Source organism: Fusarium mangiferae (genome assembly GCF_900044065.1).
Source record: "Fusarium mangiferae strain MRC7560 genome assembly, contig: FMAN_scaffold003, whole genome shotgun sequence".
NCBI lineage: Eukaryota > Fungi > Ascomycota > Sordariomycetes > Hypocreales > Nectriaceae > Fusarium > Fusarium mangiferae.
Genome location: NW_024573923.1, coordinates 1,299,177 through 1,325,294, shown reverse-complemented (window position 1 = coordinate 1,325,294; position 26,118 = coordinate 1,299,177). Strand labels below are relative to the sequence as shown.

The window sequence follows — 26,118 nt, the reverse complement described above, 5'->3', positions numbered from 1 at the left end:
GAGGCAGTTAGCCAAATCGTATTGTTGGGGGCAGTATGGTAAGCGAAAGTCTTTAATACTCTCAGCATGGACAGTATCTTGCCACGAGATCTGACTGTCAAGTTTGGCTTGTGAGATGGGTTCTGGCTTCGTGAGCCATGGCAAGTTTGCATCATAGCTCTCTGGGTTTCGGTATTGCACTAAATTTGGATGCTTGCCATACCAGTGTTGCCCTCCAATTGTGACTCAGGATACTGTTATCCTCGATGGTATCTTGGATACGTATATTTGGCCTATTATGTGTTGTGTCAGTGCGCAGTCATCCATGAATCTCCTTGGTCTAAAGCACTGAGGCGCGGCAAGTTCTCCTTTGGTAGGTTTGTATTGAACAGTCTGACTCCTTCTTGAGATCCATTCTCTCTCTATAAGGTTCAGTTTCTACGGAGTATATCGTCGATGAATTCACGTCGGTTCTTACACTTTAAATGTATTGACTCAAGCTCCGTTGTATCTTGGTAGGCATTCAAACTCTACTTCAAGCAGAAACACAGTGTCCCTTGGTCACTGTCCTTAGCTGCAATCAAAGCACCTCTTACTATTTATTTGTATATGATACTCATGAGCTGCCTTCTTCAATATTGATTTCTCAAAATAATATGTCTGATAGAGGTTGCTGACCGACTACAGTCTTGTGCATACCTACCCCTGTCCGATGTAAATAGAGCTACCTACCTAGGTACTAAGTTACCTTAACTTAGGACCATGCGCCCAGTCAGTCGCGCCAGCTTGTAGTAAAAAAAAAGACACCATTTGCTGGGCCGAATGACCAAGGACGGACGGTATCGAGTCCGGGACTCGGAAAACAGATGAGGGGAAGGCGAAGGATAGAATGAAGGCATGATGTTCTTCTACACGGCATAGGAATGGTATGAAAAAGGCCTACCTCACAGAAAGTACTGAGAATTATCTTTCCCTGTCTGTTAAACTTGTGCGTACTAACGCGCCTGTGTTCAAAATGCCTACCTCGAGGTACGGTACCGGTAATCAAGTCTGACGCGACCAAGAGTCATCCGTCATCAGGGTCTCTCCCCACCGTGCATTTGTTTTGCTCTGCAGGCACATAATAGCTAACATTTATTTCTTCCAGGCGTGGCGCTGATCCAGGACGGGTGAGCGCTCATTGGCCCCGATCACGTCCCTGCTAGGCTCCTAGGTTCGTTGAAAATACCCATTCCCCTAGAGCTGGATCTCTTTCTCTTATTTTCTTCTGCCTTTGCCTGCAGGGCTCCTGTCCACTAATGCATCACCATTCGGGTGTCAACCTAAGCCAGCCTGCTAAGTTACGGTACTTTGCCCCCCCAAAAACGAGCCATCCCGCCTAATCGATCACGACGGGACCTCTCCATCCATCCCATCCCATCCCATTCCCTTTTACCACCATCACCGCCTGCTCGAATCGACGGCTCGAATCGTCTTTAATTCACTCGATCTTATTTTACATGTTTTCATCAAGATACGATCTGCGTTATCAATTTCGACATCATGTCTGAAGCGGAGCAGTGCATCATATGCCTGGATCCTCTGCCCCGTCCCTCGGCTGCCCTCCAAGCTCCAGCTGCCCTCACTGTAGCTGCGAGTGATGCTGCTGCTGGTGTTTCTGGCGGCGAGCCCGCATCCGCACCCGAGTCCGCGCCTATTCCAACCACAACCTCCACAGCCTCAGATGTTCTTGAGAATGACACCAATTATCTGAACATAGTTGCGTCACTTGACGGGTGTAATCACATTATTCATGATGCATGTATTCGTTCCTGGGCTCAAAAGACAAACACATGTCCCATTTGTCGTAATCCCTTCCATTCAGTTCGAGTGTACAACGGGGTCGATGGTATGTAGGAAGCTTATTCTCCCACTTCGCGCATGTCCATTCACTAACACTTTCTTTTCTGCAGGTACCGCCATTTCGAAATATGATGTCCAAGATAAAAAACAGGTTGCTGAATTCGATGTAAGACAGTGGCTTGGCGAAAACCCCGAAGACGAAGAGGAGGAAGAGCAAGGCAACCCATGTCCTATTTGCAACTCTTCAGAGAGGGAGGATGTTCTTCTCTTGTGCGACAGCTGCGATGCAGCCTACCATACGCATTGTATTGGTCTTGAGGCCATTCCAGACGGTGACTGGTATTGTATGGAGTGCTCTCACCTCTTTCAACTGGTGGAAGAGCCAAGGACCACTGAATCTGGCGAACAATCTCCTCGTCCATCGTACGTGCGACGTCCGAATCCCCGAAACGTTCGTGGTTACCATGTACGAACTCGAGCACGATTAAGGCGAGCCCGTCGACAAGCTCGAAACGTCGAGTGGCAAGGCGCCTGGGGTCAGTTTTCCGGGCGGTTCTACGAGATGAGCGACTTGGATTTGGACAACCACGATGATGAAGATGAGGAATTGGAGCAATACAGGAGATTCCAGGAACTCGGGCGACGCGAACTCGAACGCTGGCAGCAAAGAATGGATATTGCCCGCCGCCTGGGCGCTCGTGACGTGTTCATAAACAACATACCTTCTGCTATTAGCGAACGGCTTCAGTCAGCACCAGAGCCAGTACAAGAAACGGCTGACGAAAGACGAGCCTGGGGCGCTTTGGAACGTGCTCGTGAAACGGATGAACCCAGCACCACTTCTCGCAAGCGCAAAGCACGATCTGTGACTGCGTCTCCGCGCGAACCCGTTCAAGAACCCGAAAGGAAGCTGAAGCGCCCTCGAACACGTCGCTTGCCCACCCAGAATGGTGAAGGTTCAAGCTCCGTATCTTCTCCAGCGCCGGCTGGGCCCTCGTCAACACGACCTGTTCCCAATGGATCGTCATCGAGAAATGGTACTGTCGACCATAGCAGTAACGATCCTCCCTTGGTTTCATCACTACTGAAGGAACTCGAGCCTAGCATCATGTCTGAGGACGAGACAATGACTACCAATGGGTGGCGGCATGCACCAGAGGCTTCATCCCCAGCCCTCTCACCGGCGATATCTCCGTCCCCATCAAATTACAGTAGCCCACGGGCTCTTTCTCTTACCCCTCCTCCTATGCCAAACTTCAACGGCCGACCAACTTCACCAACACTCTCGCTCAGCAGTACTATTCAACCTCGTTACGCCCCCGCGAATTACTCGCCTACTCGTTCAAACCGTGACCACAGCGACTCAGAGACGCGTTCAACCAGACCCCATGCAAACTATTCCCCGACTCATACAAGCAATGACCAGTCCGATTCAGAGACACGCTTGGTGAAGGTCCCAGAGAGCCGACCGTTAGAACTACGACAACCACGGCCACGCCGTCCATCTGAGGTACCAGCTCAAAAAGAGGAACAGCCGTCAGCAGACTCCAATATCACCCAGGAAGACAAGATCAGCATAAATGAGATTGTCAAGGGCGCATTACGACCACACTGGCGGTCTAGAAAACTAACAACGGAACAATACTCGGTTATCAACAGAGATATTTCAAGAAAGCTTTATGACGAGGTGAAAGGCGCGGCATCATTGAGCGATGAAGCCCGACGGCAATGGGAAAACAGAGCAACTAAGGAGGTTGCTCAAGCAGTTGCAGAATTGTCTGCTTAGCTTAATGATAGAATGAATCAAGGCGGGAAACAAGAGTTAAGCAGGCGTTCAGGCATTATCAAGGGGATCCATATGGTTTGATACCCAGCATCTTTCGAAAGGCGGGCATGATTCATTGCATTTTGATAGCGTGGTGTCACAACGGATTTGAGATCGGGTATCAACGCGAGTTCGATATATGTACAGATATCATAAGTTTGGGTCATGTTCGCATATGGCTCTTATGTCACTAGGTAGTCTCATGTTCTAATGCGACGTTCTCGTTGGCGTGTGCCACTTTGTCGTTGTTTTGTCGATGTCATCGAGAATGTTCACCTTTGGCTGGCAGCGTGACCGGCTTGGATCCAAGGCCTACCACATGTACGGCACTTTTTTTAATAGCATAGTTCCAAGCGCGTGAAACAACTCCGTTGATAGGAGTAGTATTTCAGTTGGCTATCAAGCTTTATTGAGATGACATGAAATGTCAGCAGTATCTATCTAACAGAACCCGGTAGGATGAAGAATTTTCTTGCAGGCCCCGCTAGCGAAAAAGACTGCGGATTTCTTCTCGGCACACGTAAATGATCGAGACGTTCTGGAGGTGGAAACAGGTCTTGACGATAAGGAAATGGTGCCTTGAGAGGAAAAGAAAGAAGAGGATGCGACAGATGCTGGAAATTTATTTCAATGATCTGTGTCTCGTTGCCTCAGGCGCGAAACATGCATTGACTCTGCCTGGGGCCCTCCACTCCCGGTCAGGTCGGGCCTGTCGCTCCGCGGTACGTACCGTCCAGGCCCAGGCGAAAAGTTCGTGAAGTCGCTGTTGAATATCACCATCTAGCTTCGATCACCGAGTCGCAACGTTCGGGAGTCACAACCCACGGAGCGAAGACAGACAGCATGACAGCTTCAAGCCGGGGTTCAAAAGCCGCCCAGGCTGTGCTATCTAGTGAGTCCATACATTTCCCTCCTTCTGTCCTGTTCTGTGCTCAACAATTGATCGTCTTTAAACCCACTCCAAGACTCATGCAACTAACAGAAAACATCTCAGCTTCTCCTAATCTGTGCGCACGATGCGCTTCCTCTTCTTCTGTATCTAGATACCCAGCCCGGCTCTACTCGTCTCTCGCCGCAGCCGTAGCGAAAACCCCCACCGATACCTCTGCTCCTACACCTACTAGCTCTTCGCCGCCCTACGACGTTCGCTCTGGTGTAATTCTCACGCGACCACCCCTGGTGACACGGAAACTCCATTCTTTTGAAAACGCTTTCTTTTTCTACCAGAAACGTCTCGAAGAACGTCTCAACACCCCTTTTATCACGGGTATATACTTCAAACCTGATACGGCTCGCCGTCTAGACTGGAACATCAAGGTCCAGGAGCGCAAGGGCACAGTGGCCAAGGAGCTGGGTGTCTACAATGGAAAGAGTTCCAAGGCGTGGGATGACGAACTTAAGGTTGGCGATGAGCTTAGCAACCAGGAGACTATTGTCAAGTCCTTGCTCAGGGATGCCGAGGCACGTGTCAGTGATGATGCTGAGATTATTGCTCCTGAGGATGTCGTCCCTGTTGAGCCTCCTGCGGATCGTGTGACTGAAGCAGATCGTAAGGGTGATGTTCAAAGATTGGATCGTCAACTCGATCGAACCCTGTATCTCGTGGTCAAGGGTAAGGACGGCTGGGGCTTCCCCGCTGATGTAATTCCTAAGGATGAAAATCTTCACGAGGTAAGCCATGTTTGAATAGGGTTGTTGGGTAGTGCTAAATATTCCAATAGTCCGCCAAGCGAGTCCTCGACCAGGCTGCTGGTGTCAATATGAACACATGGATTGTCAGCCGCGTACCAGTCGCCCATGTCGTCTCACGACCCAAGACGACTGCCGACGGCGTCGTCGAGAAGAAGGGTGAGAAGACTTTCTTCATCAAGGGCAGGATAATGGCTGGTCAGGCTGATCTTAAGGATAACCCCTTTGGCTACACCGAGTTCAAGTGGCTGACTCGTGAGGAGCTGGAGAAGGAATTGCCAAAGGAGTACTGGAAGGGCGTACGAAACATGATGACTGATCGGTAACTAGTAGAGGTTGGGTAGAACTGGCAGTGACGATACTGCGTGTATAATTATCATGTATACTTGCTGTACACAAGAATCGATACGTCAAAACATGTCACTTGTGCACATTTGTCCTAAGCTGCGATAACCTTGTGTGATGCCAGGAAATCATAAGAGTAGATCAAAGATCGATCCATCATATTCATGCAGTCACTGAAAATGTTCATATGGGTATTCTGGGATTCAAGAAGCTCAGTCGTCTCGTTGGGATTGGTGAAGGCTTCACGCCTAATTTTGTTCCATCTAACAACGGCCCAGAAAGTCTCAGCTTCATCGTAATCACATAAGGAATAAACCTTGAGCCACCCAACGCCATTTCGTCGTCCCCAGGTATAGTCTTTGCAAGCCCCTTTGATTACAATTCTCCATTTGCATCCTCTCAAGTAGGCTTCGCTTGACCCTCTACGAACTCAAGAGCCTGCTCCGTGCTGACACAGTCGATTGAACTTGTCTTGCTACGGAACGTCACACCGTAACATCTGTCTGCGACATGCACAATCTCAGGTCGGAACGTGGTGCAAATGAACTGAGTACCAATTTCCTTAGAGATGGACTCAAGAAGGGCCGCAACAGCTGTACGATATTGGGCATCCAGATTGGCATCCACCTCGTCAAAAATCACCATGGGACTGCTCTCAGTAGCCTGCAGGGCGAATATAAGGCAAAGGGCGCATAAACCTGCTCTCGTTAATAGCTGAACACGGCAAAGGGAATAATATGCCTTACTCTTCTGACCACCGCTGAGTTGCTGGATCTTCTGCTGCTCATCGAGGTGTTTTGAGTTGAATGATACACTGATGCCAACGCCAGTGTAGTTTTCAACACCGCGTACCTCTCCGTCTGATTCGTCGACAGGTTCTTGACGACGATCCGCCCGTCGTTGAATGAGAAGGCGGCCATGACCAGCAGGCACCAACTTGCCAAAGATAGTTGTGAATTCCTTGGAAACCTGTTTAAACGTTCGCTCAATTGCCTCGTCTTTTCGGCGGTCGAGATGCTCAACGAGTACCTCAATTGACTCCTGAGAGTCATCTAACTCTTTACGACGTTTCATAAGCTGATCTTGTTGAGTTGTGAAGTTGTTGTACTGTTCGAAGGCTTTCTTGTTCACGTGCTTGTACTTCTTCAGTGCTTCATTAACCTTCTTGATCTTGGTTGAGACCTGCCAACGCGTTAGTCACTTCACATTGGGGTTGATTGGTACAAAACTTACCTGATTTGGGTCCATATTTTCATACTTGTCGAAGGCTTCTTCGGGAAGCACACCTAGGTCGCGAATAGTCTGTGCACATTCGGCTGCTTGTGTTGACAGAACCGCTTTCTTTCGGAGGCTCCTGTCCATCTTCTTCTGCTGTCTCTCGATCCTTGCGGATATCTCACTCTGCACTTGCTCTAGTTGAGCCTTCTCATTTGCCAGTTCCTCGAGCCGCGCTTGTGCATCATCCATTTTGTTTTCAAGTTCCTGGAGACTTGCTTCAACAGCTTTTTGTGCTTTTTGTGCCTTCTTGAGTTCCCTTTGGGCATCTTTCAGTCCACCACCCGAGGATCCAGTCGAGTCTTCAAAAGCCTGGCTATTGAGTTGGTCAAGCTTCATCTGCAGGTTTTGGCGAAGGTCCACTTCAAGAAGTTGCTTTTGCCTTTCCAGATCACGCCGGGCTCGGCTGAGTTCATTCCACTGCTTTTGGAGCTCCTGGGTGCTTGTCCCGAGTTCCTCCAGCTGGCGTTCTTCAGAGGCAGTCAGGGTTTTCTTAAAGTCAGATCCCAGTTCGGCCTCATGTGCGGCAAGATCCTCCAAGAAGCTGTTCATGTTCTTCTCGACTGCATCTCGACGTTTCTTGGCGGCCTCGAGGTGACTCTGCTCTTTGTTCAGATGCTTTAACTTATTAAACAGTTCATGGTTCAATGGCTCAACCCCGTCAACAGCCCGTCGTAATCTTTCGTTGGCCTTTTGCAGGTCTGACATCGCAGCTGTGATCTCCTGATCCTTGAGTTCTGTCTGTTTTCGGATATCACGAGATTGCGCTAACAACCTTTCGTATTCATCCCTCCATTTATTCACGGCTTGCACGGCGTGTAAGCGCGACTTTCGAGGGTCGATATACCCGCCTGTCATGGCACCCCTCTTGTTGGTTGTATCGCCTTCTGGAGTGATGCCGTCGACACCGTGGCTTCTTGCATATTGGCTTGCTACTGTAAGGTTCGGACATACGACAGCTTTTCCAAAGACCTGCTGAAAAGCCTTCTCGTACTCTTCATTAAAGTTGATCTTGCTTAGGAGAGGTACGGCATCATTAGACCTGGGAAGCTTAATTTGCCGGGGCCGTAATTGGGCGAGAGGCATAAATGTAACTCGGCCTCCCTGTTGTCTGTATAGGGTGTCTGCGAGATAAGTGGCTGTATCTGCGTTGTCAACAACATAGTGAAACAGACTTGCGCCAGCAATTTGCTCAACGGGAAGTCTGTAAGCGTCACTGACTTCAAGCAGCTCAGCCAATGTCCCATATGCTCCGGGAATATCTCGCTCTTGCTTCAATCGTCGGATCGTCGCCAGACCACGTGCAGTCGATCCATCCATTGCATGAGCCAACTCACGTTCAGCTGTTTCCTTCTCCTGCCGAGCATTGGCTATAACTGAGTTGAGTTTGTCATCCTCACGACGAACAAGTTTTCGTTCATCGTTAAGCTTATCTATGATGTCGCGGGCCTTGGCAGCCTCCTCCTCGAGGGCTATTCTCTCGTCAGGGAAGTTGGCCAAACGGCTCCGTAAATCAGCAACGTCTTGCTCTGCCTGTGCTATAGATTGTTGGACCCTTTCAACTTCTTCGTCTGCATCAATCTTGTTGGCTTTTTGGGTGCTTATGTTGAGTTCGAGTTCTTGTATCTCTTTCCGCAACCATGCGTCACGCTCAGACTTGTTTCTGAACTGAGTACCTCGGCCCTGTTTAGCAAACAAGCGGTTACGTGTGGCTTCAGCATGATCAAGTTGTCGTCGGATTTCGTCTTCCTCTTGCTTTTTTTGGTTGTAGGCCGGGCTAATGGTTGAAAGCTGCTGCTCCTTGGATGCGATCTCATTTTGAACGGACTCAAGTTCAGCTGCATGTTGTGTTCGGGCTTGTTCCTGTGCAGATTGGCCTTCTCTCAAGTTCTTAACCTTCATCTCAGCCTTGGCCAAGGCTTTCGCGCCGTCCCGCCGGTCTTCCTCAACTTGTCGCCTTTCGATCTGCAGAAGCTCCATTTCTCTCTGCAGCTTGTGTATTTCTGAATCCAGCCTTGATATCGCCTTCTCGCCATCAGCGTACTCTGCTCGGTTGGTATCAGAACTATCAATTCCGTCTTGCCGGGCGTTATCAAGCTCGTCCAGGTTTGCTTGAATCCCGAGCTGGATGTTGTGGTAGTAGGCATATTCGAGGCAACGTCTCTCTCTATCCTTGTCCTGAAACGCTCTGAGTTCTTCCTTTTCTTCCTCGAGTTCGCTAAGCCTTTCCTTGATGTATTCCAGCAGTTCATCGATCTTTTCTCTCTTGTTGTTGGTCTCGTTCATAATCTTGAGTGACTCTGCGCGACGCGTTTCGTACACATGTGTTCCTGCTACTTCTTTTAATAAGTTCAGCCTGTCGGATTCTTTCATGTTGGTCAAGGCGGTGACTCGTCCCTGAGGTACGATGTAGTAGGGGTTTGATCGCGAAAATCCGGCCGCTTCAAGCAGATTCATGACATCGGCCTTAGTGACAACCTTTCGATCGACAGAGTATTCGTCTTTCTTCAAGCCGATTGTGCGGCGTAGAATAACCTCTTTATTGCCAGTTGGAAATCGGTCGTCGCTGTTGTCGAAGATGATCTCCACGTATGCCGACATGACGGCCGAACCTGAGCCTTCGTGGAGAAGGCCTTGCCGCTCCTCGCGACTCATTTGTGTATACGCATCGCTCAAAACGAAGCGAATAGCGGCAAAGAAGTTACTTTTTCCGGAGCCATTGCGGCCGACGATTACATTGGTCTTTGGGGAGAACGGTTCGATTACAGTCTGGTCCTTGTAGCTATGGCAGTATTAGCAATGAACCGGACGGTTGGGTGAATGCGAAGGCAGCAATGATGCCAATGCACATACCTTTTAAAGCCCTGGATGATGATTTGCTTGATGTACATGTTTAACTGCGCGGGCGCTCCTGCGCGACATGCGAAAGGTCAAGACGGCTTTGCTGCAAGAGACTGTGCAGTCTTGACAAAGTATGCGATATGTAGGGTTGCGTGCCACTTCGATGCGATTTGACGCGTCGTTGGAATCTAGACCGCGATCAAAGTGGTTGGCATTGGCGCGTCGTTAAGCTGGAGCGCGGTTTCTGCCTGGCTTTCCAGGCAAGACTTCGTATCTGTTCTGCGTTAGGTTCGGTGGTCTGTGCTGTCTACCTACCCAGTACCCAATATGTACCTAACCAGGCTGAGGTGGCTTTACTCCGTACCTCGCCCTCGTTTCTTTCCATTAGAGCTTTGGTCATCTGCGTTAAAAAGTATCCTTGCCAGCGATCTGCATCATTCTGTGACTTTCGACGTGTAAAATGATGACTACCTTACCTGCCTAGGTAGTTACATCATATTTAAGTACATAAGCTATAGCAACTTAAAGTGTTTTTTTGCCTACAATGTAGGGAGTGGCACATTCCAACATCTCAGTGCAGCCAGTTTGAACACATCCACAGAGGTAGTTCTCTGTCTTTGCAACTAGTAGAGTTATAGTAGAGGTTACTTGGCTTGTCACACTTGTCACAGCTGGATCTTATAGATCCGACTGAGCCATGGTATTGTGCATACTGTACGTGCAAGCATGATGTGCAATTATGCTACAAATCATCATCATCATAACAAGTTTTACTTATACCAACTTCAAGTTAGCACCGCGTCAAGAGATTGCCTTTATTTATTATATTACTACGCCCATAAGACCTTAGTTACCTACCTATATAGGGTAAGTAAAAAGCTACTGTTAATAGTTATTGGGAAAATTTTTTTTGGGGCCTTTAGGTATAGCCCCGGATTAATTATTAAACCGCAGGATGACCTTCTCAATGTCATCCTCTACATGTCTACAAAAGATCGCCGTGAGGCTGGTGCTGTCTTATTGTCCTCAGCACGGATGGGCCACACCTTAAGTGGGCCAGCCAGTCGAGATGGGCTCCAAGTGGGTAGACTAGGCTGAAGTTGGCCAAAGGCAGCAAGAGACAAGAAAAAGAGCAGGGGCCCAAATGATGACGCTAGCAGGCAAGAGGGAAATTAAGCGAGCGCAACGAAGGAAACCGTTGGCCGTGCTCCTCAAAGCCGCGCCGCGTGTATAAAAATACAAGCACTCACTTATAGAAGACCCGGCCTGCCCTCCACCCCGATTTTTCCAGCTGGCCACCCGGAACCACAGCAGCAGCTTGCGCAAGCAGTAGCAGCAACCAAGGAAAAGCACCACTCCTGCCTACTCGGGCAATCGCAAACTTCCAGTACGACAACAAATTCAAGCTGCACCCACTTTAATTTTCAATGATCCCTTAACCCCGGCTGATTTCCCCTATTGATTGCCGTTATATACAGCGACCGGACACTTGGCCATCCAATCCAAAACAAGTCATCTAGAACTTACACCAACAACCCCAGCCTTTCCAAGCGCCTGCAGCCCGGCCAACCAGAGCCATTTGAAGACTTAAAACTGCCGACCACCGTCACGACTGATCGGCTACGTCTCATTGCAGCATATTCCTCTGCATAACATCATCACATCCACTCTAATCTGACTTTTAAGTGCCGATGCTGCATGCAGTGTAGACAGGGGATTGGGATATCTTCTACCAGTTCGTTTTGGCCGGGACCTTCGGCAAGCAACAACTGGTGTTGACAGCTTTGCTGAGTTTTACAAACCAAATCAAGGTGGTGCGCTTTGGCTCTTAAGGCTTGACGCCGAATTACCCTTTCACCACCAACTCAACCGGTAAGTGGTCCAATGCCTCTCACTTCTTCGAAATTTCCCCTCTTCGATCGGTATCATTCCCCTTCGACCTACTATGGTATATATCACGATACCTTGCTATGTCCCCCACACTGCGTCATGCGCAGTCTATCTCCCCCCCTGTTTATCAATCTTTCACACCAAATTGGCTGCACTCCTTCAAAGTCTTTCTGTTATCTTCTCAGAATCTCTATCACTCGAACGAAGTCGAGAGTGACGCTTGTTGAACCAAGTTCCCATATCTTCCTGTGCCTTTGGTCTCGTCTACCGGATGCATGCATCTCACACCCGACGACCCACTGCATCCGTCGCGTCGCGCTACACGATTCCGCCACGCCGGGTGCTATCTATATCGACACAATCTTCATATCATTGGTTTCCGCTGAAGGCTTGACTCCTTGAAAGTGCGCAAAACTGACAACTGTGATACAGCGACCGAGATGCCATGACACGCGCTTAATATTACACCCAACTAATACATACAATGGCTTCGAGGTAAGTTTCTCCAAACATCATATCCACATAGTTCCAATGTACTGACGCTCCATCTAGACTTGACAGATTAGTCACGTAAGTGTGCTTCATTATTTTAAATCCCGGAAGACCCCCGGATCTATGATATCTCGGTCATGTGTCATCTAAAGCGCTGTTTCTCCTGTTACATGAGATTGAAACTGACAGAATTGCAGTATCCTCGAAACGGGTAGTACGAGACTCATCCGTGATACTGCTGTTAATCAACTTGCTGATTGGCAAAAGCAACACCCTGATGAATTATTCAATCTCCTCTCCCGTGTCGTCCCTTATCTGAGGCACAAAGAATGGGAGACAAGGAGAACCGCAGCTTCTGCTATTGGAAAAATTGTAGAGCATGCCCCTATTTACGACCCGAATTCCGAAGATGCGCCCGAGGAAGGGAAGAAGGAGGAACCTGTGCCCGAAAACGGACACGTCAAGAAAGAGGAGGAAGATGATGTAAAAAAGCTACCTTCCGATGATGGTTTCTTCAAATTGGAGTCCCTCAATGTTGAGATGATTCTCAAATACGGCAAAGAACTATTGCGTGGCGGCGGCATCGAATATGGACTTGCAGCTCTTGATCCGCAAGCGCGACTGACACATCAAAAGAAGACTCTCAATGGGCGATTAGGGCTACTTGGAAGGAAGTATGAAGATGACGAAATCGCATACACAGGTGGCGACAACATTACTGCGCCCATGACACCAATGGATACCACAAACGGGAATGGACACGCTCGTCCTGACGGATCCGGTGCTCAATCACAAGTGCCTGAAGAATCTCAACTGAGTTCTCGACAGCTCAATGTATTAAAACGAAAACGTAAAAGAGAGGCAATGAAAGCATCCCAAGGTAAGGGAGGATTCGGAGATCTTTCTGTCAGGCGCTCAATGACATCTGGATCCGATAACCTGGGTGACGACACGGCCATGCCAGATGGAGACACCAAGAAGAACAGCAAAGTCAGCGACTACTTCAATCTCGATCGTCCTGCTGATGTTGACGAGGATACTAAGGTTGTGAGCGAGTTCAAAGGACCAGTGATACCCATAAAATCCGAGCTGGAAGCGGAGGAGACTATGGAGGGCGCCGAGTGGCCATATGACCGATTATGCGACTTCCTCAAAGTGGACTTATTTGACCCTTCCTGGGAAACCCGACACGGAGCCGCCATGGGCCTTCGTGAAGTTATCCGAGTACATGGTGGAGGTGCAGGGAAGCTCCGCAACAAGACAAGGAAGGAGAACGATGTCCTCAATCAGAAATGGCTTGATGATATGGCCTGCCGACTGTGCTGTGTACTAATGCTTGATCGCTTCACTGACTACAGCTCTGATACATCTGTGGCACCTATTCGGGAAACAATTGGACAGTCTCTCGGATCCGTTCTGAAACATCTACCATCGTCATCTGTTTACAGCACCTTCCAAATTCTCTACAGAATGGTTATGCAAGAAGATCTTAAGCTTGATAGGCCGGTTTGGTCAGTGTGCCATGGTGGGATGATTGGCCTGAGATATGTTGTCGCGGTCAGGAAAGACCTCCTCCTCCAGGACAGCGACATGATTGATGGCATAATAAAGACTGTGATGAAAGGCCTGGGTGATATGGATGACGATGTCCGTTCTGTCAGTGCCGCTACGCTTATCCCCATGGCTAAGGAGTTTGTCACTTTGCGGCCCACACAACTCGAGGGACTTGTCAACATAATCTGGGAGAGTCTCTCAAATCTTGGTGATGACCTGAGCGCCAGTACTGGGCGAATCATGGACCTGCTCGCGACTCTGTGTGGTTTCCCGGAGGTGCTCGAAGCAATGAAGGCATCGGCCGCTCAAGATGAAGAACGTTCCTTTACTCTGCTTGTCCCCAGACTCTACCCCTTTTTACGTCATACCATAACGTCGGTGAGGGTGGCTGTGTTGAAAGCATTGTCGACTTTCGCAAAACTTGACACAGAGACCTCACAGGGCTGGCTCAACGGCAGAATTCTCCGATTGATCTTTCAAAATATTCTCGTTGAAAGAGATAGAGACGCCCTCAACATGTCTTTGGACCTATGGACGTCTCTGGTCGAGAGCCTAGCCAGCAAACCTGCTGTTCTTGCAGACGAATTCACGGCTCACATCGATTCTATGATGCAACTGACTCTACATCCTATCGGTGTTTCGAGGAACCCGATCCCAATGAATGCCTCACTCTTCCAAAAACCATCAGGTGGCACGTATACTATGCCCGGAGTTACTCAACACACACCGCGGAAGCCGTCATCTCCCGATGGGTCTGATCGTGCCCCCAAGCGTCGCCGGAAATCCACAAAGATCGACGACACCCCTACAGCTAGCCTTACCTACGATGTTGATGGCCACATGATGCAAGGCGACGTGGATCTCGTTGGCATGGATGTGCTGATTCGCTCTCGTGTTTCAGCTGCCAAGGCAATGGGCTTCATCATGTCTCGAGTCCCTGTCGCAAGCCTTGACGATTATGATGCATTGTTAATTCCTGGCCTAGGGTCGGCGTTTTCATCCAGCCAGATGACAGCATGCGTCATTATCGACGAGTTTGCCATGAATAGCCAACAGTTGGGCGATTCTCCTCGTTACCTCGATAATTTACAACGCATTATTGACTCAGAACGTCCAGCGGCATACAGGGATCTTGTCAACTACATCCAGCGAGTCCGGACACAATGCCAGCAGCTCATTCATCTGTTCAGAGACCATGGTAAGGTTTCGCATAGCAAACTTCCGACACTGCCTGTCGTGGTCCAAGGAGAAGCAGAAGCTGGCCCGAGTGCCTTTTCCATTGCCACCGCAGAGAAATGTATCGGCGATGACTATGAGAAATTGAAGAAGGCCATGCCTCCCGGCCAACGTCTGATAGCGAGCCAACAGCTGTCCGACGCTCGTGATATGACCATCTTGGCCATTGAAGAAGCCAAGACTGTCAAGGCAGCGCGTGATGTCCGCGTCAAGGCAGCAGCAGCGTGTGCAATGGTTGGCATGAAAGTACTCCCCAAGAAACCCAGCCCATTGATCAAGGGCATCATGGACTCTGTCAAAACGGAAGAGAACCAGCAACTTCAAATTCGGTCTGCTGACACAATTGCAAGACTCGTGCAGCTTTTCACTGAAAAGGGTAGAAAGGGACCAGCCGATAAAGTGGTATCCAACCTAGTCAAGTTCTCTTGTGTCGAAGTTGCAGAGACTCCTGAATTTCCAGTTCATGCCAGTAAGACTGATTGTGTTCTGTCCATGCAGAAGGAAGAGGACCGTGTCGATCACCCAGATGCTGCTAAATGGGCCCGCGAAGCTAAAGCTGCTCGCATCACCAGACGAGGTGCAAAAGAAGCCCTCGAGATTCTCTCCAGAACTTACGGCGCCAGCCTACTTGAAACTGTCCCCAGCCTCCGCACATTCATGGAAGATCCTCTTGTTCGAGCTTTCTCGCCTGACACTCTGCCTGGAGAGGCTAAGGACCCCGAACAGACGTTTGGGCAAGAGATTGTCGACGCCATGTCTGTCATTCGCACCATGACTCCAACTTTGGATCAGGCCTTGCAACCTTTCATCATGCAAATGATGCCTCTTGTCATAAAAGCTTTGCACTCGGAACTTTCAGTCTTCCGGTATATGGCTGCCAAGTGTATGGCCACAATCTGCAGTGTCATGACCGTCGACGGTATGACTGCACTTGTTGAGAAGGTTCTCCCATCGATCAACAATCCAGTTGACCTCAATTTCCGACAAGGAGCAATCGAAGCTGTCTACCATCTAATTGCTGTTATGGGAGATGCCATTTTGCCATACGTCATCTTTTTGATTGTGCCCGTCTTAGGACGAATGAGCGATTCTGACAACGAGATTCGCCTCATCGCAACAACATCCTTTGCCACGTTAGTCAAACTTGTTCCTCTTGAAGCTGGAATTCCTGACCCGCCGGGATTATCTGAGGAATTGCTGAAAGGACGGGACCGCGAGAGAACCTTCATTGCTCAATTGCTGGATCCAAAGAAGGTAGAGCAATTCCAGATTCCTGTAGCCATCAAGGCTGAGCTGCGGTCGTATCAACAAGAAGGCGTCAACTGGCTCAATTTCCTCAATAAGTACCACCTTCATGGTATTCTTTGTGACGATATGGGTCTAGGCAAGACCCTACAGACGCTCTGTATCGTAGCCAGTGATCATCATCAGCGTGCCGAAGAGTTTGCCAAGACACAGGCACCGGATGTCCGCAAGCTGCCGTCCCTAATTGTCTGCCCACCTACACTTTCAGGTCACTGGCAGCAAGAAATCAAGACCTATGCACCATTCTTGAGCGTGACCGCCTACGTTGGGCCGCCAGCGGAGAGAAAGGCTATGAAAGCCAGACTTGGCGAGACTGACATCGTAGTCACATCCTACGATGTCTGCCGCAATGACGCAGAAGTTCTCGATAAACATAGTTGGAACTATGTTGTGCTCGACGAAGGCCATCTGATCAAGAACCCTAAGGCCAAGATCACACAGGCAGTCAAGAGGTTGGCAAGTAATCATCGTCTTATCCTCACCGGCACCCCTATTCAGAATAATGTCTTGGAGCTTTGGTCTCTGTTTGACTTTTTGATGCCTGGATTCTTGGGCGCTGAAAAGGTCTTTCTGGATCGCTTTGCGAAGCCTATAGCTGCAAGTCGATTTAGCAAGGCATCATCAAAGGAACAGGAAGCGGGTGCCTTGGCGATTGAAGCACTCCACAAACAGGTGCTTCCGTTCCTGCTGCGACGCCTCAAAGAAGAGGTTTTGAACGATCTTCCGCCAAAGATCTTACAGAACTACTACTGTGACCTGAGCGACCTGCAGCAAAAACTATTCGAGGACTTCACGAAGAAACAGGGCAAGAAGATTCAGGCCGAAGCGGGTCGTGAAGATAAAGAAGCCAAACAACACATTTTCCAGGCCCTACAGTATATGCGAAAGTTGTGCAACTCACCTGCCATGGTAATGAAACCAGGAAGCACTCTTTACGACGAGACACAGAAGATTCTTGCCAAACAAGGAACCTCTATTGAGGATGCGCAGCACGCACCCAAGTTGACCGCTCTGAGAGATTTACTGGTGGATTGCGGCATGGGCGTTGAAGGCAATGATTCGAACGATCCCCTTTACCAACCTATTAAGCCCCACCGTGCGTTGATCTTCTGCCAAATGAAGGAGATGCTCGATATGGTGCAAAACAAGGTATTGAAGGAGTTATTGCCCTCAGTATCTCATCTACGACTTGATGGCTCGGTCGAAGCCAACAAGAGGCAGGATATCGTCAACAAGTTTAACAGCGACCCGTCGTATGACGTGCTTTTGTTAACTACGAGCGTGGGAGGTCTTGGCCTGAATTTGACGGGAGCCGATACTGTCATCTTCGTGGAGCACGATTGGAACCCCCAGAAGGATCTCCAGGCTATGGATCGAGCTCATCGTATCGGTCAAAAGAAAGTGGTGAACGTGTACCGCCTAATCACACGTGGAACTCTCGAGGAGAAAATCCTGAACCTCCAACGTTTCAAGATTGATGTCGCATCAACAGTCGTAAATCAACAGAACGCTGGCCTCTCAACGATGGACACGGATCAGATTCTTGATCTATTCAATGTTGGAGATGCCGCACCAAATCTCTTAGCTGATAAGGAGAAGAACAACATCGAAGGAAGAGAAGAGGATATGGTCGATATCGAGACAGGTGATGTGCGTGTACCAGGCAAGAAGGCATGGCTGGATGATTTGGGGGATCTTTGGGATAACAAGCAGTATGAGGAGAGTTTCGACCTGGATGACTTCATGAAGACGATGTCATAGGCAATAGGCCGACTTCCCAGGCTTGCTGAAAACATGGTGAAGCATTTTTGACGAATTTTGGACAAGACGGTGGTCCACTAGAATATGGTATGCAACCCCGTCAATGTTGATGTGTACAATAGCCTAGATCGTTCATTTAGCGAAGGCGTACTTTTGCTTGTGGAATAATTGCTAAGGATACTATTTGTTGTCTGGCTCGACTACTGTGGCAATGAGAACTTACATGGTATCCATGTTACGATTCCCTCGTTTGATGTGATCGACTCAGTATCTTGGCAGCTTGTCCACCCTGGGTTCTCTTTATTGTGGCTGGTACAAACAGCAGCCACAGTCTGCCACAGCCGTACTACCTAGTGGGGTTACCTATAATCACCCCGCTATCATGGTAGAGCTCTGATGTAAGGTCCAGAAACTTCCATTCCTGCGGCCTTATTCAAAACCAGCACTCCTTACTAAACTCATCTCGCGACGCTACTTGCAAGGCGGTTACTCATACATATCAAAGTCTACAGCATGCCGGTCGATTATAGTAAATGGGTAAGTTTTTGAACCTCTTTGCTTGATCCCGTCCCTGACAGTCTTGGTAGGACGCACTGGAACTCAGTGACGACTCCGACATTGAAGTGCATCCTAATGTCGACAAGCGATCGTTTATCCGCGCGAAGCAGAATCAGATTCACCAGGAGCGACAGCACCGAAAGTTGCAAATCGAGACCTACAAGTATGAGCGTGTGGTCAACGATGGATTGCTGAAGCGAATTTCTGGGCTTCTGGCATCGCTGCGAGCCCATGCCTCCGAGGCTGTCACCAGGAACCCAGCAGAAGTTGCCTTTCAAGCCGTGATGGAATCAGCCGGAGATCCAAAAGATGACAAGCCGCCTTCACCGCCCGAGGGTGTTCATGCCCAGGAGAAGGAACAACCATCATACACTAAGATGATGGCAACGCTCCTGGACCAAGTCAATAAGGCTTTGGATGAGAAGAAACCGGAAAACAGATACGAAGCTATGATTTCTGAGATTCAGTCACACGAGGATAAGGTAATGGACCTGCAGAAACAGCTAGTAGTTAAGTTGGAGGAGTTGCAGAAGGAGGAAGGCCGAAAGATCACAAGCGAGGGCATTCACACAGGTTTTGATAGCTCGCATGTCGCCAAGTCAAAGCCAGAAGAGAAGAAGGACTCCACAAAGGTAGAGCTTCTGAATCCTAGTTTCACTGAAACCTCCACCAGCTCGGCACCCGGAAACCAAGACGTCAAGGTGGACGATGACAGCGATATCGAATCTTCCCCGGCTGGAAAGAAATTCGGCGCCATCAAGGCAAATGACTATGCGGCTAGTCTCCAGTTCCTGTCGCAGAATCCTCAGTTGTTGGTTGAGAGGGAGACAGATGGCCTTTTGGTTCAGGCCTTTGACGCTGCTCTGGAGAACAATGATGAGTTGTCGCGGCAATTGGTGCATCAGGCTCTGCTTCTACAATACTGCAGAGCTCTTGGCAAGGATGGTGTCGGGCTTTTCTTCAAACGCATCACAACCAAAGGGCACCAAGCACAGGACGTATTCTATAAGGATGTTCAAGACACATATATGAAGATTCGAACACGTTCAAGGGAGATCTTAGCCGAGCGAGCCAAAGACGGGCAAGCCGAAGGTGTCGAGCAAATTCAGCTACATGCCGTGGAGCCTGGTACCGTCATCAACATCAAGGTTCCTTCAGCGGACAGCGAGGACCCTGAAGAGCAGGAAGCGCGGAAGATTTTCGAAAGCTTCAAGCCTGATATGCGCAAGGCCTTGGAGACGGGCAACTTGGACGAAGTGAACAAAGTGCTCGGTGAAATGAAGATTGACGAGGCTGAGGAACTCGTGGGTCTCTTTGGCGAGGTAAGTTGCCAACTCTTGCGACAAGATTATAATTCACGGGCTAACGAATCGCTTGACAGGCCAACATTTTGAGCCTGGAAGAAGAAATCATTGACGCTACAACAGAGGAGGGGAAACAGCAGTTGAAAGAGATTGAAGCCGCGGCTTCTGTCGACAAGAAAGAAGAATACGGTGATCCTGAGTGAGCAAGAGCACGCAAGGACAAGGACTTGCTCGGTATAGATATATGCAGTCTTGCGATGGGGCCCCTCATGGCATTGTTAATGGCCATGGAAGAAAAATGTTACCGAACTTGCATCGAGGGCCTATTGAAATCCATCTTAGTCAAGTGAGAGAAGCACGTTTGATCTCCATAACCGGATACCTACATATACCAGCCATCATGCCATCGTGTTTGATACATTGAAAAGTGAGGACCGTCATGCTTGGTCGACATTTTGAGCCGCCACGTTAATGTAGGTAGGTCGCCGCCCGCGGAAGCTAATGGCATGAAACAGATAAAAATAGATCATGCCCCTCAAAAACGTTGTCTGCTCAGCCTCCCAGCCGCCGCCACCACCTCCTTCACGAGGAATGGCCGCTTGTCGTGGTATGCATAAGAAACTGAGGTTAGATGTGATCCTGTACTTCAGTGGTGTCACAATTTTCTGGCCATACCGGAGAAAACGCAGTTCGTCGAGTCAAAAGGGGTTAATATTAGATACGAGAGATAATTGAGTACCACGCATTAGACAAACGGTATCCAATCTCGCTGGCGGCGAGGCGTTCTCAAATGTCCGGAATGTGGAGGGGCAAATGGCTGCAGCCGAGACAACGTCTCGGCTCCCGCATTGTAAGGTATAGTGTGTATTCTTGGCATCCTGGAATAAGTCATTACACGTGTGATATGTATGTGGCTGCTCGCTGAGCTGCATCGTAAACCGTGGTGGTTGGAGCCTTGGATGGCAGGATGGATAAACGGTTCATGTTGATCTGCGCCGTTTGATAACACTGGCCAACCAGGCATGAAGTAACATCGATTCACGGATACAGCAAATGCCTTATTCATGCTTTATGCTTTAGAAAGCATACATACATTAGTACCTAGGGCTTGCTCGACAGGTACAATCTCAAACTGTATCTCAAACAGAAGCCAACTCTGTTTACGACGTTAGAGCAAAACGGGTATTTCTTAATTTGTCTCGTCGGCGTTTGAAGTGTAACACAACACCTATACCCAGGGCATATCCACTGCTGACGTCTCAAGGGGCGCAGCAGCATCGACCACTCGAGACCTGACCCGACCTCAGCCCCAACCTTCAACGTCTTGGCTTTTCGGTCGTTTGGCGATCACTCCAGTGTTCCAGGCAGTGGGTATTCAGTGGATATCCAGGGCCTCTTTTGGTTCGCTCCCGCCGGATGGCTCTCACTGAACCGCCGCCAACTCCCAACCTCGAACAAAAAATAAAGAAAATTGGACCGGGGCGACGTCAGCTTGAAAGCACGGACAGCAACCATTTCATCCCCTATGCCTACGGGGACCTACAGCCTACCTCATGACATACTCCATGGCAAATATTGTTTTCTTTGTTTCATAGTTTATTAACCTCATATCTCCTTCTTTAGATTTGTTTCTTACTTCCTGTCTATCTTCTGCATCATTATATTTTTCTTCTGCCTCGTTAAACCCATAGATTCTCGATAAGACCATCACACATAAAAAACCAATCGACATGCTCCAGTCCTCACTTCTCTCCGTCGTGGCCGGAGTTCTCGCTGCTACGTCCACCGTCTACGCTCTCCCACAATCAAATTCAGGGTCAGGGTCAGGGTCTGGCTCCTCAACAGCATGCAACAACTCTCCAGACCTCTGCAGCCGCAGTTATAACAACATCACACACATGGGGGCTCACGGAAGCTCCTTTCTCCGCGATGGCAACAACGGGCTCGCCGCTGCAGGTAACCAGAACTTCAACGCTACTGATGCTCTTGACGCTGGTCTTCGTCTGCTTCAGGCCCAGGTACACAAAGAAAACAACACCCTCCGTCTTTGTCACACTTCCTGTGGTATTCTCGATGCTGGCCCACTAGAGGACTGGTTGTCTGAAATCAACGTGTGGATGAAGGCCAACAAGAATGAGGTTGTCACTCTCTTGCTCGTCAACTCCGACGATGCCGAACCTGATGAGTTTGGTCAAGCCATTAACGGTTCCGGTATTGCTGAGCTGGCTTACGCACCCGCTACCCAGGAACCGACCAGCGAGTGGCCTACTCTCAAGTCCATGATCGATAACAGCACACGCCTCGTAACTTTCGTCACCAACATTGATGCTTCGACTCAGTACCCCTACCTGATGCCAGAGTTCGACTATGTCTTTGAGACAGCGTTTGAGGTTCCCTCTCTCACCGGCTTCAACTGCACTGTCGACCGCCCCTCCAAGATTAAGGATGGTGCTACAGCCATGGCCAGTAACTACATGGGTCTCGTCAATCATTTCAAGTATCAGAGTCTTTCAGACAACACTGACTTGTTCGTCCCTGACACTGAGAACATTGATACTGTCAACAGTGATGGTACCAGTGAGGATGGTCAGTTGGGCAAGCATCTTCAGGAATGCCGACAGGATTGGGGTGCTGTACCCAACTTTGTGCTTGTAGACTTCTTCGAGAAGGGTCAGGTTCTCGCAGCTACAGACAGGATGAACGGTATCTCTGACGCCACTGGGCGTGAGGAGGTCTCGGATGAGTCGATTGGCAGCACGACTGACAGGCAAGTCGGGATGGTTGCCCTGGCTGCCTTCGTCGCTGCCGCAGTGCTGTTGGTATAAAAAGTTTTTCAAGACTTGAATGCATTTCAGCATTCGAACACAATTTCTTTGTCTTCACTCTTCTCTCGACATTATTTACGCAGGTTTGAATAGACCTGCCGTTTAATCCGGTTCGGACACATGGGCATACAGCGAGGCGTTTGGGATAGCAAACTTGCATCTTCATAGATTGAATTACGACTAGGGACAGAGGGGATGTGTCGATAACTTAGTAGCGATATGGTGGCATAAGATTGGCCTGTTAGACAGATGACATGCATTTATCTTGATGATAGACTCTCAATAGAAATGTATAAAGATGCCACATTGACTGAAAATTGCTCTAGGAATGATAATACGTATTCCATGAATAATGCACAGCTGTGCCCATCGTCAGCAACATTATCAGCATTTTCAACATCATGAAGTCGTTGATGATTGCAACATCATGTCAGCCAATTAGCAGCGATTTAGACCAAGTCCAAGACCCAGAAGCCTAGAACACCCATCGATATATTTCTCTTATTTTTTCCACCTTCACTCTCAATCATATTTCATACCACCCAAACTGGAAGCTGGGATTTTGACCATGGACTACGAAAGTATTGCTACACCGGAGGCGTGCTATGTCGACTTTTGCCTTCTTCCCGTGAGTCTTGGTTTTTTCATGTCCCTTGAAGCGTTGGGATTGCAGATATTCTAATACTGACAACGAAAAGATCGGAACTGGAACTGTGTCCGTTGCCGAAGATATTGCTGAGGTTCAAAAGGTCCTCAAGGCGAGTGGATTGAAGTATACTCTTCACTCTGCTGGTACCACCGTGGGTGCGTTATTTCTGGCCTACACCAATCCTATGCTCTAATTGCTGCAGCACAGTTCACAGCTCCAGGTGCATAAAGCTAACAAGTTCTCTTTAGAGGGGTCATGGAACGAGGTAATGGCGGCTGTAGGAAAAGCACATGCTGTTGTGCATCGCCGTGGTGTAGTCAGGATTCAGTCGTCGATGAGGGTCGGTAGTCGGTAAGTTCAACCACCCTACATATGCATTATTTCTATAGTGTCTTGTCTGGTTGCATGCTAATCATGATCTCATCATAGAACGGATAAGAAACAGACGGCGGAGGACAAGGTCAAAAGAGTGGAAAACCTGCTGGCCAAGGACGAATCTAGGTAAACATGTCGCTGGTGACTCAATATGGGATGGGAGACATACAAATGAGGCTATGAAGCTTCTTGTATTGCTATAGTCTCTACATTACTTTATCTAGACGCCTTCTCGGGAGGTAGATCGTAGCCGTGAACATACTAATAGGCAGAGGGAATTGCAAAACAAACTAACTTCTATCTGCATGTGCTTCTAAAGCCCAGTGGTAAGTGTTGGCTGATTTCAAATGGCCTTGACTAGGTAGCCAGTCTGTGTATTGATGAACCCGCCAAAATTGCATAGGTACCTAGGTAGCTGTCCTACGTAAGATTTGGGAAACGGTTGCAGGAAATACTATACCATTAACACCAGAAAGACCTTTCCCCTACGCCTCTGTATATTATGGATGTCTCTCATGTTTCTGATCTTTATTATCAACTGCCTTAATTTTGAAATTGTGTTACTGGGGGCAGATCATGGCGTCAAGAACGTGGCGCTCCTCTTGAGTGACAGGCTGACTACTCCGTAGATGAGAACCAGCTGATCTCTCTTTCGCCTTCCCCGAAGCTATGGATAGCATCCAGAGTAACATAGGCTACAAGAGAATATCAAATCATGTACCCGTAATTCAATGTAAATATAACAATGAAACACTAAAGCCAAAACTGCCGATACGAGAACATCCTAGTGCTGCACAACGCTAGTGTCTTGAGAACAACAGCTAATTCCCTAATTACCCTATAGCGACATGTAGAGATATAGTCCAAGGCTCCAAGTCTAAGATTTAGGCATCATCAATCGTGAATGATAGAAACGTTCCTGAAAACGAGTTTTATAAAGACATGCTAATAAGGTATGGTACTTCGTGGACACGGGGTCTCTGGCAAACCAGACGAGCTAGGCGGTTCTGGGTCAGAATTTTGCATATTTGGATCATTGGTTCTTGGAGCCGAGATCTCGGCTCCGTTGGTTAGATTGGAGAGGATAGCTATGGCAACTTCAGACTTCGGCAAGTTCCAAGAACATCCGGAGTTAGTCACTACCAGAAGCTGCAAGGTGGGCAACGTGATTCGTTTGGACACACCTTTGCCCTTCTGCACACATTGTGCAGCTACCACGCATCTCACATACAATGTCTTACCGGACATGATCTTCCATATAAATGATAATACCCAACCTTCAACCACTCACGTAGTAGCGCAACATAGCCTGGGTAAGGTAGCATGCACCGCTGAGAGTACACTATCCCTCATTGATTGAGATGACAGATACTTTATTCTGATGAGAACTATGTAGGGGATGTAATAGGCTCTGGAACTCCTGTGCGAGTCTATGTGAATATTGTATATCGTTGATGGAAAGATTGAGAACCACTGTGATGGGTATAATAATAATAGTAAGGGCATATTTTTGAATATCCGTCATCCTACCATCTGCTTATCGTCATGAACTGTTGGAGTACCTACCTACCTGACACATGTGGGGCCGGCATTTGTTCCCGGTTGATGCAGACATCTCTCTCTGCCCGCTTCCCCACATTCTGCCATTTTATCCTTATCTGCTCCGCTTCCTATCTTCAAAGAAGACGAGATATGACCGGACCGGACCGGGGACTTCTAGAATACCTACATAATAAACGTTTCCGGCCATTGCGTCTTGCCCGTTCAAATGCCGAACGCGAACAGCCCGATCCAAGATCTCAAAACCCTGTATTTGCAGCGGAGCGGGCCCCGCTTGGAAATAATGGAGAACACCATAGACCCGTCCCTTAAGCGGCTCTTTGATTGTGGCGATAGCCTCATAAGCTCGGTATTGACTACAGAGTAGTATTGTTGAATTATGGACTATGACAATCAATAAACGATTTGGTAACTAAACGCTTCGGGTCTTTTACTGAATTACCCTGATCGGCAACCTCATGCCTACTGATAGTATCTATAAAACGGCATATCTACCAAGTGTTGATGAGCTACTTGCTGCATTTATCATATCTGAGAAGATTCTGTTTACATGTATCTGGTCTCTCCAAGTCTGCAATACAAACGGTAGCACTTCACAACATCCTAATTGGGTACTAATCTAGATAAACCTTACCCGTAGGGCCTCTATGTCACACCGATACGCCCCCCATTTGGTCAAGATGAGCCGGCCTGCAAGTCAAGGGTCGGGACGTCTAATACGATCACTTAGAATAGTGGACTCTCCATATACACGTGAAGTCCGCTGGTCTGTCAGCATAGCAACTTTGTTCACCTAGTTGTTGTAGCACCCCG

At 48.6% G+C, this 26,118-nt stretch overlaps 7 protein-coding genes across 7 annotated transcripts; 6 read left to right on the top strand and 1 right to left on the bottom strand.

The window, feature by feature from the left end:
* Positions 1-1,521: 1,521 nt before the first annotated feature.
* On the top strand, positions 1,522-3,607 carry FMAN_04669 (uncharacterized protein; the record flags this gene model as incomplete). Its single annotated transcript, XM_041828595.1, has 2 exons — positions 1,522-1,867; positions 1,932-3,607. 2 exons carry the CDS (start codon positions 1,522-1,524, stop codon positions 3,605-3,607), a joined length of 2,022 nt encoding a protein of 673 aa, XP_041679443.1.
* Positions 3,608-4,489: 882 nt separating this feature from the next.
* Positions 4,490-5,661, top strand: FMAN_04670 (uncharacterized protein; the record flags this gene model as incomplete). Its single annotated transcript, XM_041828594.1, has 3 exons — positions 4,490-4,538; positions 4,641-5,317; positions 5,368-5,661. The coding sequence occupies 3 exons, from the start codon at positions 4,490-4,492 to the stop codon at positions 5,659-5,661; spliced, it is 1,020 nt and encodes a 339-aa protein (XP_041679442.1).
* A 418-nt stretch (positions 5,662-6,079) lies between these two features.
* FMAN_04671 (related to SMC3-required for structural maintenance of chromosomes) lies at positions 6,080-9,846 on the bottom strand (the record flags this gene model as incomplete). The annotated part of the gene is made up of 4 exons (XM_041828593.1): positions 6,080-6,378; positions 6,427-6,862; positions 6,914-9,737; positions 9,809-9,846. 4 exons carry the CDS (start codon positions 9,844-9,846, stop codon positions 6,080-6,082), a joined length of 3,597 nt encoding a protein of 1,198 aa, XP_041679441.1.
* Positions 9,847-12,170: 2,324 nt separating this feature from the next.
* Positions 12,171-18,034, top strand: FMAN_04672 (putative MOT1-transcriptional accessory protein; the record flags this gene model as incomplete). The annotated part of the gene is made up of 3 exons (XM_041828592.1): positions 12,171-12,181; positions 12,239-12,256; positions 12,376-18,034. The coding sequence occupies 3 exons, from the start codon at positions 12,171-12,173 to the stop codon at positions 18,032-18,034; spliced, it is 5,688 nt and encodes a 1,895-aa protein (XP_041679440.1).
* A 513-nt stretch (positions 18,035-18,547) lies between these two features.
* On the top strand, positions 18,548-20,099 carry FMAN_04673 (putative Hsp90 co-chaperone Cdc37; the record flags this gene model as incomplete). The annotated part of the gene is made up of 3 exons (XM_041828591.1): positions 18,548-18,571; positions 18,622-19,914; positions 19,974-20,099. 3 exons carry the CDS (start codon positions 18,548-18,550, stop codon positions 20,097-20,099), a joined length of 1,443 nt encoding a protein of 480 aa, XP_041679439.1.
* A 1,527-nt stretch (positions 20,100-21,626) lies between these two features.
* FMAN_04674 (uncharacterized protein) lies at positions 21,627-22,721 on the top strand (the record flags this gene model as incomplete). The annotated part of the gene is made up of 1 exon (XM_041828590.1): positions 21,627-22,721. The coding sequence occupies one exon, from the start codon at positions 21,627-21,629 to the stop codon at positions 22,719-22,721; it is 1,095 nt and encodes a 364-aa protein (XP_041679438.1).
* Positions 22,722-23,289: 568 nt separating this feature from the next.
* On the top strand, positions 23,290-23,875 carry FMAN_04675 (uncharacterized protein; the record flags this gene model as incomplete). Its single annotated transcript, XM_041828589.1, has 4 exons — positions 23,290-23,349; positions 23,420-23,525; positions 23,619-23,721; positions 23,800-23,875. The coding sequence occupies 4 exons, from the start codon at positions 23,290-23,292 to the stop codon at positions 23,873-23,875; spliced, it is 345 nt and encodes a 114-aa protein (XP_041679437.1).
* Positions 23,876-26,118: the final 2,243 nt, after the last annotated feature.